We start from the raw sequence: 14,056 nt of genomic DNA, 5'->3' as shown, positions 1-14,056 counted from the left end.
GTCCGACCTTCCTGGCTATCCGGCCCACTGTAGCCTTGTAGAGCGAATTCGACCAGAGGATGGGTCCTGGCTTGCAGTTTGGGCGAACTGGTTGGTCCCACCAGCTCAAGGGAAGAAGTTTCCTAGAGGATCTTCTCTGTCATCGGATTCTGAAGATTCGGACCTGCAGCAGGGCTTCACCGGGCGGTTTCGTCGTTGTAGGGGTCCTCTTCTTCCAGTTCCTCATTGGTTCTTTCGTTCCAGTGGCGACTCTGCCTTTCCAGTCCCAGAGATCTGTTTTTTATGCAGTTTTCCCCCATTCATACAACCTGGCTGTCAATCACACAGCAGGGTGGCTGCCCTGGCAAGGACAGTCCCCTCAGCCAATTAAACAGGAGTGCGACTTGGGTTACCAAGGGAACCCATGGCAGGGGTCCAAAGATCCCTCCCTCACATCCTGCCTACCTAGACTTTCAAGCGCCTTAAGGATGGCTTCAGTGCAGAAGCCGGCTAAAAGACGGCAAACAAAGGCATCATCTCCAGTTTGGCACGCAGAGAAAAACACGAGAAAGACTTTAACAAAAAGAGATGGCGAATAAACCCAGCCGGAGCCAAAATAAAATGTATTTGGTCAAGCGGGTTTATATTCGAGGCTAATATAATAGCCTGAAACAATACCATGGTTATATAAGATACCACTGCCACCAGCCAAGTCTTGATGTAAAGGGAGCAAAACAATGCTCCAAGAGACACAGACATAAAGGGATAAGAGTTAACCCTTTCCAGTACTCCATGTACGATGGGGTGTACTGGGTCTGTGGTTTAAAGTGACTAAAATAAAGTTAATGGCAACTTTACCTTTTCTGGGGGACAGTAGTCAGCCCCAGAAAAATGGAGTCAGTGGGAAGTCTCAAAGACAACCCTGTGTCACTGCACTGAAGGTGCTGTGTAACACACATGACAAATATGAGGCCATGGAGTAGGTGAGGCTCCAGTGCTCAAGATCACACAAAAAGTGAAAACACAATGCAAAACACATGTAAGAGTGGGAAAAAGGCTCACTCTTACCAGGTGAAAATAAATCCTGGAAATCCAGCAAAACTGCTGAGGGACTCATTAGGTAAGGGAAATCAGCCATTTATGAGAATTATCCCTAACATTGCCCATTAGCTGGATGTCATATGCCGACAATACGGTTTTGATGGACAAGACCCAGATTGGCTTGCAGAGATCTTTGGATCAGCTGCAAAGCTACATCCTAGAGAATAATCTGAGCATAAATGTGGAGAAGACTAAGATAATGATCTTTGGAGGAAGAAGTAAAAACAAAAATAAACACAAATTTGTATGGAAAATAGACTTGAATGTCTATTATTTTAGAGATGCTAGAACCACCTGGTTGATGCGATACAGGAGCTGTATTATTCCGGCAGCCTTATATGTGGTGGGAACTGGCAGCTACAGTTCTCGCAGATCTGGGGAAACTCGAAAGGAAACTATGGAGACCCGCTTTAATACTGGCCAATTCAATGGCAATAGAAGCTATTAGTTGTGAATTAGGACGGACTTCCCTCTCCACCTTATGGCAAATAAAGTGCTGCAAGTTATACACGAAAATCATGTTGGAAAATGGAGATTAAAGCATGTTGAAAGTGGTGGGTAGATGTATGGCTGCAAAAAATAGAAATATGAATTTGGCTTTAAAAGATTTGTCAACTACCCCTTTCGATTTTTTGAATGTAATTAACATGAAGTTGCCCAAGGTACAGATGGAGATGGAGGGATTCTTTAAGAAATTGAAGAAAAAAGCTATTCAGTGGGATCCCTGCAATAATCTTGACTTATTTAGTAAAAAGAGCAGATATGAAATATATAGCTTGCAGGGCTTAATAGTCTCTACACCACGTAGCTACTTGTTGGCGTCAGATCCCTTGGGAAACAGTGGCATCCATTTCACAATGTTGGGGAAAGAAAACGAAAATACAGTAGCACAAAACAGCAAAATGTCTGGATGTTGAGCTTAAAAGAAACAAACACTATGCTTAAGAGATTCTTGTGCGGAGTCCTCTGTGTCCTTCTGATTTAAGCTTGGCCCTTACAGAGTGAGTCACACTATATAAACCTCAAACTAGTAATAGGGATGATGGTTCTGATGTAATTAGATATCAAACACTTACGAGGGCTTGCCTTTTAGAGCAAACAAAGTTAGGCCAGGATGAGTAAAACGCTATATTTAAAAACTTTTCTTTATCCCCAAAAGGTTTAAGGGGATTTGTGGATAGAGTTAGTGGACTATGTTGAGGTCACAGTTTACACCAGTTGCAGCCTCTCGCAGTCCGTTTTTGCAGATGCCAGGGTCATCAAATAAGAACCAAGGCAGAGGCCAAATGGAGGATATTGGTCTGGCTCCTGACAATGTTAAATAGAATTTGCAGATATATAGAAGTTATCACCAGTCACTTCACTCTGGCATCTTTTACAAGCAGGTCTACATTCTGATAAATTATCTGATTCTTGGGTATGTACCCAATGCTTTCGCCAATGTACATACCTGCCACAGGGAATGCACACCAGTAATCGTCACCAGCACTTTCCTCAGGTAACGAATCTGAAATATGAAATTAACATTTCACGTGGATTAATCCATATACATGCCTACCTTTATACGCACAGTTGTAAAGTCGGCACTCAAGTTAACACTGTAGCTCAAAATAAATATTTTGGACAGATCTATTTCTCTAGCTATGATACAGTGAACAGTGTATCCATATTGAAATCCCACGATTACATTAAAACAATCACAACAAGTTCATTTTAGGAACTACAACTCCAGGGCAGTGTATGGTCATCAAAAAATTACAAACTGTAAGTAAGGTTTAAGTTACCTGTAACTCTTGTTCTCAAGTACGGGTCTGGCATGGATTCACATGCTCATGAATATTCCCAGTCGTCAGGCCGGGAATCCTCTGTGAAAAGAAAAAAGTTTCACTTCAGCTCTAGAACTATTTCTCTTCTAAACCAATCACTGTCCTCTGGGTCATACTGCCCCCCCTCCAATGACAGTTCTCTCCCCAAGCTCCATCCCTGGGGGCCATCTACAGATTTGGTAAGCACGTAACGTGGCAGTATGAACCAAGAAGAGCCACAGACGGGAAGGAGGGAGGTTTTGCATGTGAATCCATGCTGGAGAACAAAAGTTACAAGTAAGTAACTTAAACCTTCTCCAGCATGGGGTCTAGAATGGATTCCCATGCTCGTGAATAATGATTGAAGAGCAGTACATATACACAACCACGGGAGGTGGCAAGGCTCAACAGAAGCAATAACCCTCACCTCTGGAATAGACTTGCCTCAACCAACAGGTTGAGTGGCAACACTTGGCCGACAGAGGACTCCTCCCAGGAATCGCTGTCGATACAGTAGAACCTTGTGAAATGGTGCGTGCACCACCATGTAGCAGCCATGCAGAGGTTGTGCACGGGCACACCAGAGAGAAATGCGGTCGTTGCTGCAATGGCTCTGGCGGAGTGGGCTTTCAGCCTGCCTATTGGCAGCCTGTTAGCCAGTCGATGACAGTGCATGATGCAGCCGGTGAACCACCTGAAGATGAATCCTTCGACAAGGTATGTTCATGATTCATAGGTCCAAAGTTGATAAACAACTGGGCAGTCTTCCAAGAAGTCTTCTTACGTGCCACATAGAACTTCAAGGCACAAGGAACGTCCAGCGAATGCAAGGGCCTCTCTCTCCCCGCTGGCGACGACTGATTTGGGAAGAAGTCAGGTGACACCAAACTTTCATTGAGGTAGAATTCTGAAGGTACCTTTGGCATAAAGGTGGGGTGTGTACGCAGTACCACCTTCGATGCGTCGAAAGACAAGTAAGGCTGCCTTTAAAACAGGGGCTGGATCTCCCCGACCCGCCCAGCCGAGTTGATTGCCACAAGGAAAGGCGTCTTTCACAATAGAAACTTGAGCGGGGCTTGATGCATAGGCTCAAAGGGCGCCCCCATGAGCTTAGTCAGGAGTACATTGAGCTCCCAAGCCAGTGGAGGAGCCTTCACCAGCGGGAAAGCTCCTGAAGATCCCCTTGAGGAACTCCTTGGCGAGTCTTTGCGAACACAGAGAAGGCCTACCCGGAGATGTGGTGTAAAGGGATATGGCAGCGAGGTGCACCTCGATAGAGGCGTGAGCCAGTCCAGCCTTGGCCAAGGAAATCAAGTATCGTAAGTTGAAGGGCAGTGACATGCAGAGGGGTAATCTTCTGAGAATGGCACCACACAGAGAAGCACTTCCACTTATGGCCGTAGCACTTAAACGTTGAAGCACTGGCCTGGCCAGAATGTCCTTACATTTCGCAGGTAAATCATGACCTCTAATCTCTAGGGCTGCAGGAACCATGCCTTTAGATTCAGCGACTCCGGGTCGTGGTACCAAATCAACCCTCCCTCTCTGGTGAAGTGGTCAGGAGAGCAGCAGAAACCTGATGGACGGGGCCACAGACACACAGCAGGTCCGGGTACCAGATAAGTCTCGGCAATGCCGGACCGATGAGTATCATCCTGCTGTGGCACTAAGTGTGCTGATCACAAGTAGCAGGAGTGGAAACGGAGGAAAAGCATACAGGAACAGTGCCTCCAATGGGAACAAGAACGCATCCCACATGCTCGTCAGCTGAGGGAACCTGCTGGCAAACTTCTGTCACTGAGTTTGTCACAGTCGCAAAGAGATTGTTCTGGCGTTGGCCCCACTTGTCGAATAGAAGGTTCAATGTTCCTGGCGAAGCTCCCACTCATGGCAAGACTGCAGCTCCCTGCTGAGCATGCCAGGAGAAAAGGGGATGAGGAACATGTCCTGACGAATGGCCCAGCATCACAGATCCTGGACCTCCTTAGAGAGGGCCGGCTAGTGGGACTAACCTTGCTTCCGGATGTAAACATGGTGGTGGTGTTGTCTGTAAAGATCCTCACCACCTTGCCCCTCAACGAGGGCAGACAGACTTGATCGCCCAGAATAAGCCCCAAAGTTCGAGGACGTTGAGGTGGAGGCCCTTTTTGTCCGGCTGCCAGAGGCCTCTGGCGTGCAACTGCCCGGTGTGGGCTCATAAGTCTTCTGGAGAGGCTTCCATGGTGACTGTCTCCCGGTAAGGGAGAACTTGAAACAGAGTCCCCTGGACGAGATGTGGCCATACACCCCACCACTCTATCACCTGACGGAACTCCTCATTGAGGGTGATCTTGTCCGAGAAGGTCCCCGATTCATGCATGCACCTCATATTCAGGAACTCATCTGTAGTCTGCAGAGGCGACAAGGCTGATGTAGCGCAACTTGATGGGCCACACCGTGGCTGTCTGCGTCGATGACCAGCGGTGTACCTTCCCCTGTATGGCCACCACTATCTCTTCCGAGGTGGACGCCAAACACGTTACTGTGTTGTGCCGGACACCCAGAGGAGAAATTACCTTACCGTAATGTTCTTTTGATGGATTCTTCTCCCGCAGATTCCTCATCTGATAGATATTCCCACCAGCTTTGCTGCTTTGGAAAACCTTCGACATGAGGCATTGTGGACCTCGAGCCAGCCTTCGACCAACCATCCATCTGTCTCAGCGTGCGGGCATAGGCTCCAGACATGACGTCAGGTGTTGTATAATTAGCCCATCACTACGCCCTGATATCAGTTCCCCTTTTTTTCAGAGCACCACACACTACATAGGGAACAGAGAACGAGTGGGCTAGTGAGCTCTTTTAAAAAAATTAGCAATTAATTACAGCCCTCCGAAGGAGGAACAATTGAAAAAGAAACACTAGTAGTAGTGCCAGAAAAATTGTTTGATTTAAGGACGTGGCAGGAAGACAGATTAACGTGACACAGAGGACCATCTCCAAGTCATTGTTATTTGAAATAGAAAGATGTGCACCAACCACCGACTTTCTCAGTGGGGACGGATGGGAGGGGAGAGGAGTAATCTGCTGGAGAAGAATCCAAACAAAACTACATTATGGTAAGGTAATTTCTTCTTCAATGGATTGCTTTTCTCCCGCAGATTCCTCACCTGATAGATTCCCAAAGCAGTAATGAAGGAGGCAGCCAGAAAGTCAAACTAAGATTCTGGAAAATTGCTCTGCCAAGACGTGCATCGGAAGTGCAAGTCACATCCAGGCTATAGTGCTTTGCGAAGGTATGTAAAGACGACCATGTCGCAGCGCGACAAATCTCCCGGACAGGGACTCCCCTCTGCAATGCAATGGATGCAGAGACCCCCCTTGTGGAATGGGTCCTGATGCCTGCTGGTAATACTCTCCCAGTGGTCTGGTAAAACTCTTCTATGCAGAGGATTGTCCAATGGGATAAAGTCTGCTTTGTTATGGGCAAGTCCTTATGGACTAAGGAAAAAGCCTCGAAGAGCTGGTCAGCTCTCCTGAAATCAGCTGTTCTGGCAACATAGTAACTCAGTGCCTTCTTAGGGTCAAGCCGATAGAATTGTTCCTCCTGTTTAGAAGGGTGAGGAGGAGGATAGAAGACCGGAAGGTCGTTGGATAGTGACAAGTGAAATTCTGACACCCAGGCCTTACCCAGAGTGAGACTTTTTCTCTGAAAAAGCATAAGAAGGGTGGCCTACAGCATAAGGCCTGTAGTTCACTTACCCACCTAGCAGAAGTGATAACAACCAAGAAGGCTGTTTTCAATGAGAGAATGAGCAAGTGTGCATAGGCTCAAAAGGAGCTGTCATCAGAAATGCAAGGACCAGATTAAGATCCCAATCTGGGACAACAAAGGGAGCTGGCGGAAACTTATTTACGAGGCCTTTCAGGAATTGTGCCATTACTGGGATAGTGAAAAATGAACTTTGATCCAGGGACTGTGGAAACCTGAAGGCCTGCAGAGGCCAGAGACAGCAGAAACTCCATCACTGCAGTGGTGGGGAAAGAGATGGGATCAATCTTGCATTCCCTGCACCACGCCTCAAACCTTCTCCATCTGCACATGCATAAAGATCTTGTAGATGGTCTGCGTGCAGCAAGCAGAAACTCAAGTTCTTCCTCAGAGATCTCCCAGTCATCATATCTCATGCTCTCAAGAGCCACACATGTCGGTTGAGGGATACCGGGGTCGGATGGAGTATCCGGCCTTCCAACTGGGTTAGGAGATCCGCTCACCGAGGAAACTGGTGAGGCAGACAGATGGAAAGATCCAAGAGGTCCGAGAATCATGTTCTCCTTGCCCAGTCCGGCGCATTCAAGATCATGGTCGCTCGAAACCTTCTCACCCTCTGAGGAACCCATGGAATGACAGGAATCGGAGGGAACGCGTTTAGGAGAGGGAAGGTCCAATCCACCAAAGACGTGTCCCCCGGCACACTGTTCGCTGGGAATTCCCTCGAGCAGAACAGTTTGCATTTCCTGTTAGACTCTTGTTGCAATCAGGTCCACTGCTGGGGTACCCCAGAGAGAGAAGACCTCCACTAGGACTTCCTGGCACACTTCCCACTCATGTGAGACCATGCTCTGCCTGCTCAGAGCATCCGCCAAGTTGTTCAATGTGCCGGCCAGATGAAGGGAGTAGTTTCTTACCTCTAACTCCATTTCTCCAGCGTTGGTACCTTTCATGGTTTCACAAGCTGTGAATATTCCCCATCGTCAGGCTGGGAAACCTCGGTCACGTTAACCTAGCGTTTTTCCTATGGAAAACTTCAACATTTTAGTGTCCTATCAAAGTCCTTTTTGGGTGCTTTAGGTTCCACCAAAAGGACGTGTGGTATAATTAGCCCCAACCCCGTGCTTCCCTTATGATTTTAACCTCCAAAGTAGAGGAAACCCAAACCAGGTTTGCCTGCAGGGGCGGCCGACGGGCACATGTGAATCCATGAAAGATACCAACGCTGGAGAAATGGAGTTACATGTAAGCAACTACTCCCTTCTCCAGCATTGGATCTTTCATGGATTCACATGCTGTGAATACATAACATAACAGTACAACCAATGGGTTGCGGAGTATGACAGGCAAACCAACAAACAGTACCTAATCACATCAATGAGACAACAAACCCATCAAGTAAAAAAGTTCAAAATAAAACTCCCCGAAGCTGCGGGGCGTACCTTATTAGAACAGGCGTTGCAGGACCGCACACCCCACCTGCACATCATCCACATGGTGCTGCCCCAGACAGTAATGTCGGATGAAGGTATGCGGCACTGCCCAGGAGGCCGCCTGGCAAATATCCACCAGCGGAATCCCAGACCATAACGCTGCCGATGATGCTGTGGATCTCGTCGAGTGAGCCTTAGGAACCCTCCTGAAAGGCTTCCCAGCTTTCAAGTGGCACAACGAAATTGTAGAAGAAACCCAACGTGAGAGTCCTTGCTTGGAAATAGCATGTGCCTTGTTGGACGGAGCATAAGCCACAAATAGCTGCTTTGATTTCCTGAAGTCCTGAGTGCGATTCAAATAAAAATGTAAAGCCCTCTTAACGTCCAGAGAATGAAGGGCCCTTTCCGCTGGCGTGGATACCGTAGCAGAAAACGAGGGTAAACCAATAGAAGAGAGTTTGTGAAATGTCGTCGGCACTTTCGAGATAAAGTGCGGATTAGTAGCCAGAATAATCTTGTCCTTCAAAAATCTGAAGTATGGAGGGTCGACGACCAGTGCCTGCAACTCCGATATCCGCCTGGCCGAAGTAATTGCCACCAGAAAAACCACCTTCCATGATAGAAACTTTAAAGGAGTCGTCGACATCGGTTCAAAAGGTGGTTTCATCATCATTAATGCTCCACACAGGCGCAAACTTCTTCATGGGAGGAAAAGTTTGAAACAACACTAACCGATCACTGAACAGAGGAGCAGCATGTCGCCTCCTATTGAATCTAGATATTGCTGCCAAATGCACCTTAATGGATGACAATGCCAGTACCTCCTCTGCCAAATGCAACAGGTACGGGAGAACCTGTGCCGGAGAAACGTTCAAAGGGTCAACCCCAGGGCGGGCCTTACACCATTCGCAAAATCTTTTCCATTTACACCTGTAACATATTTGTGGACGGTGCCCTCGCTGCCTCCAAAATTCAGCGACAGTCCCGGGAAATACCTAAATGGCCAAACTTCAAGAAGTCAGGAGCCAAGCCGCCAGGCTGAGAGAGTCTGGATCGTGATGCCACACCTTGCCCTTGTCCTGATACAAGAGATCCGGAGCTGCCCCCAACCGAATCTGCTCTTCCATCGACATATGAAGGCGATCGGAGAACCTCATCTGCCTGGGCCAGAACGGCGTTACCAGAATCACACGGCAATGGTATCTCCGAATCCACTGGAGGGTCCGCCGAATGAGTGGAAACGGGGGGTATGCATACGAGAACCAGCCCGTCCACGGGAACAAAAGGCGTCCCCCAGAGACTCTGGGTGAGCCTCTCTGCTGGCGAACTCCCACACTGCTTGTTTTCTACTGTTGCAAAAAGATCCAATGGAGGATGCCCCCATCGCCTGAACATCATAGAAACATGGGGCTTCTGGAGCTTCCAATCGTGCAGCTGGCCGGCTTCCCTGCTGAGTGCGTCTGCCTGAACATTCAACACCCCCGGTAGATGATAGGCCACAGTGCTGATCTCTTGAGCCAGAGCCCAATGCCAACTGTCCTGAGCCTCCTTTGACAGGACCCTGGAATGTGTGCCCCTTCCCGTTTCCGGGCGGTTCAGTCGTTGTAGGGGTCCTCTTCCATCAGCTCCTCGTAGGTTCTTTCGTTCCAGTGGCGACTCTGCCTTTCCAGTCCCAGAGACCTGCTTTTTATGCCGTTTTCCCCCATTCATACAGCCTGGCTGTCAATCACTCAGCAGGGTGGCTGTCCTGGCAAGGACAGTCCCCTCAGACAATCAAAAAGGAGTGCGACTTGGTTTACCAAGAGAACCCATGGCAGGGGTCCAAAGAGCCCTCCCTCACATCCTGCCTACCTAGACTTTCAGGTGCCTTAAGGAGGGCTTCTGTGCAGAAGCCTGTGAAAAGACAGCGAACAAAGGAATCATCCCCGGTTTGGCGCGCAGAGAAAAACACGAGAAAGACTTTAACAAAAAGAAATGGCGAATAAACCCAGCCAAAGCCAAAATAAAATGTATTTGGATAAGCGGGTTTATGTTTGAGGCTAATATAATATCCTAAAACAATACCACGTTTATATAAGATAAATCGCGGTAGAAAAGTTAGGGTAGTTACCACTGCCACCAGCCAAGTCTTAATGTAAAGGGAGCGAAACAATGCTCCAAGAGACAGACAAAAAAGGATAAGAGTTAACCCTTTCCAATACTCCATGTAAAATGGGGTGTACTGGGTCTGTGGTTTAAAGTGACTAAAATAAAGTTAATGGCAACTTTACCTTTTCTGAGAGACAGTAGTCAGCCCCAGAAAATGGAGTCAGGGGGACGTCTTAAAGACAACCCTGTGTCACTGCACTGAAGGTGCTCTGTAACACACATGAAAAATGAGGCCATGGAGTAGGTGACGGTCCAGTGACCAATATCACACAAAAAGTGAAAACACACAGCAAAACACATGTAAGAGTGGGGAAAAAAGGCTCACACTCTTACCAGGTGAAGAAAATAAACCCCAGAAATCCAGCAAAGCTGTTGAGGGACTCATTAGGTAAGGGAAATCAGCCATTTATGAGAATTCCCCCTAACAATACAAGATGAGCTTCCCGTTGGAGGAACGCTGCCACTGGTGCCAAACACTTAGTGAACGTCCTGGGAGACGACTTCAAGCCAAACGGAAGGACCCGAAACTGGTAGTGTTCCTCGGCGACTACAAACCGCAGAAACTTGCGGTGCCGTCGCCACATAGGAATGGGAAAATATGCGTCCTGTAGGTCCAACAATGCCATAAATTCGTCCAGCTGCACCTCCTGAAGCGTGAGCATCTTGAACTTCAGGCTTTGCAGAGTCTTGTTCAACGCCTGAAGAGCCAGAATGGGTCTGCACTTGACGTTGGGCTTCTTCACCACGAAGTAGCAGGAGTAAACCCCTTGGCCCGCTCTGCCATCGGCACAGGTTCTATTGCCCCTTTCACTAGCATAAGAATCACATCCTGCTGCAGGATTTGAAGATGTGGCTGTATGGCATACACCAGTGGAATGGGAACTGGGGGTCACTTCAACTCGAACGAGTGGCCTAGACGCACTGTGTCCAACACCCAGCGATCCGATGTTATTTTTCTCCACTGGTCCACGTGCATAGCCACCCTGCCCCCTAGCAGATTGTCCATAAGGCAGTCATTGTTGCGGCTCAGCTTGCCTCCCCTTAGAGGCCAAGAACTGCGAACCCCTTTTCTGCTGAGCCCGGAAGTCTCGAATTTGCTGTGCCGACTGTCGATATCCTTGAGAGGAGTAACTGGATCGAAAGTAACCACGGTCCGTGGTGGAAGCAAACGAGGCATTACCTGAAGCACCCCGTCCCACGCATCGTCCCTCGTCAGTGAAGACGAAACAGTAGACAAAGTGTCCCGCAGAACACTCTCTGGCTCAGACTCTGGCAGCTCGCCTTCTTCTGGATGCGACGGTGGGTGGCCTACCCCCACCGGCAACGTCAATGGCAACCGTGCCCGAGGAGACGTCTTCGGTGTTACATCGAGCTGCCCCAAAAACGACTGAAGCGTGGACAGTACTTGTAATGACAAAAGAGACTGCGGGTTAACCAGCGGATAACCGGCTGGCCCAGCTCCCAGTCCAATCAATGTCAGAGGCCACACAATTCAGAGACCCAAAGCCGATGGGCCAAGCACCCGATCATGGTCGTCCTCAACCTCTGATGAAACCTGTAAAAGTGACCGGATCCTGATGCAGAATGTTGTCAGGTAGAAGAGAATCAAAGGCGGCAGACTGCCACGCCCCGTTCGTCGACAACAATCCTCCCGTTTCCACTCCCGTGGACGAGAACAGCATTGGTCCACTGTCAATCACTGTCGTGGATGGCGCTGATGACACCACTGTCGACGATGGGACCGTAGACAGCAGCCCAACCATCGACGGAGCCACGGTCAACGAGGTCGTAGTCGGAACCACCTCCCTCGGTGTCGACTTCACCGGAGACCCGGATTTCTTGGAAGAACTGGACCGGTGTTTGGAAGACTCCCGGCTGAACGACGACCTGTGATGATCGCCGGATGACGAGTGCATCGATGAAGATTCCTTCGGCTTGGCCAAGCCTTTCTCCTGCCCATCGACTTCTCGGGATTACCACCAGACCCCTGGGAATGGTCCGAACGACCATGGTTGGACGAAGCGGTACTTGCACCCTTCGACACTGCTTGCTCGATAACGACTTACTGCTCTTCCCCACTGTTAGGCAGAATCCTGTGCAGTGCCCTTAGGGACCACCTCACACAATTAAGACTACAAGTGGTAATACAAGTTCACCTTTGGTACAAGCCTGTACTACACTGTTAAAGTGGTAGCAGTAGTGGAGCAGCCAGACTTCTCAAGAGTAATTGAGAAGTAGTAGAGATTACACAAAGGGCCACAATTACTGTGACTCAAGCAACCACTGACTCAAGGTTTCAGGTAAAAAATATAATTACATTTATTTTAAACCATCTGTTCATAAAACACTTCACTTCTATAAATTCAAAACCACACGTAAAATACACTACACACAACCACTTCCACTTGTTCCAGCAAATTCAAGGTAAGTACATTAGGATTTGACAGACCGGTGTTGCAATACTAACGCGTACCCGCGAATAGAAATGCTCACGAAGTTAAAACACACTTTGTACTTTAGAATTTCAAACAAGGGAAAAGTGGATGAAATCACAGGCAATAGTTTTGTCAAGGCAAGGCAATCGGAGGACTCGTTCAAAGATACAGATTAAAGTCAATAGACCTGCACCAGTGTCAATGGAGCAGATGCTCAGTTGCTGAGGATCACACATTCAACAGTTCGAGGTTCGAGATGCCAAGAGTACTTAGATATTATCAGATGGAAGGAAAAGTTATAAGAGGGAAGGAAGAAAGAAAGAACAAATCTTCTTGAAGAAAAAGGGGTTCACCCCGATTCCGGATGGTCAATCCGAGAGAATGACCAAATGTGCACTGTAACCTTATTCTGTTTGAGAAAAGTTGATGCCACAGCAGTTGTTCCTGGTAGTTCTTGCAGACTCACAGTTCCTGCGGCTTCAGTCGTGGGGACAAGAAGTAGGACGTCTGGAGCGATCTACACTATCCAGGGATTAGGCCAGCAGCAGCAAAAAAGACAACGATAAATAAAAGGTGCGCTCCTTTTAATCAGGAGAGGGCTCTTCTGATGGCTATCCGGACACTACGGCACAGCAGTGATTTCGACCCAGGAGATGATTCTCTGACTGAAGAAAGGGTGAGCTGGCTTGATCCCACCAGGCTCAAGGGAAGAAGACTCCGGACTGGATCTTCTCTTGTCTTTGAAGGGTAGATAGCTCAGGACTGTAGCAGGGCTTCACCGGGATTCGGGGTTGCAGCAGCCGTCTTCTTCTCTGCTTCTCTTCGGTTCTTTACAGTTCCAGTGGCGACTCTGCCTTCTAGCCCAAGAGTCCTGCCTTTTATGCCAAAATCCCCCATTCACACAGTCTGGCTGTCAATCACTCAGCAGGGGGGTTTGTCCAGCCCGGACAACCACCTCAGCCAATCAACACAAAGTGCGACTTGGGTCTCCAAGGAGACCCTGTGCAGGGGGCGCCTACACCCCTCCCTCACATTCAGCCCACCTAGACAGACCGACGCCGAAAGGAGGGCTTCTGGTCAGAAGTTCGCCAAAGGTCGGAGAACAAAGGAGGCAAACCTGGTTTGCCACGCAAAGAAAGACCCAAGAAGGATGTTAACAAAAAGAAATGGCGATTAAACCCAACCGGAGCCGAAATAAAAAGTATTTGGGCAAGCAGGTTTAAAGTTCGAGACTACTAAAATAGCCTAAAACGTTACCACGTTATGTAATATAACCGTGGTAGAAAATGTAGGGTAGGTACCACTGCCACCAGCCAAGTCTTAATGTTGAGGGAGTGCCTCTTATCTGTGCCTCTTGAAACAATGCTTCAAGAGGCACAGATAAAAAGGACTAAGAATTAACCC

The 14,056-nt window shown here is 48.3% G+C and overlaps 1 protein-coding gene across 2 annotated transcripts in view; it reads right to left on the bottom strand.

The window, feature by feature from the left end:
• Positions 1 to 14,056, bottom strand: part of KNTC1 (kinetochore associated 1) — a 2,501,313-nt gene that overhangs the window by 235,167 nt on the left and 2,252,090 nt on the right. For both annotated transcript variants that reach the window (XM_069619627.1, XM_069619628.1), the window contains exon 58: positions 2,531 to 2,587. In XM_069619627.1, the coding sequence (XP_069475728.1) occupies positions 2,531 to 2,587 (57 nt within the window). The remainder of the gene's footprint in view (positions 1 to 2,530; positions 2,588 to 14,056) is intronic.

Source organism: Ambystoma mexicanum, chromosome 10 (assembly GCF_040938575.1).
Source record: "Ambystoma mexicanum isolate Mex_15411 chromosome 10, UKY_AmexF1_1, whole genome shotgun sequence".
Classification (NCBI taxonomy): Eukaryota; Metazoa; Chordata; class Amphibia; order Caudata; family Ambystomatidae; genus Ambystoma; species Ambystoma mexicanum.
Note: the sequence above shows the minus strand (reverse complement) of the source record. Positions and strands in the feature narration are given on the sequence as shown.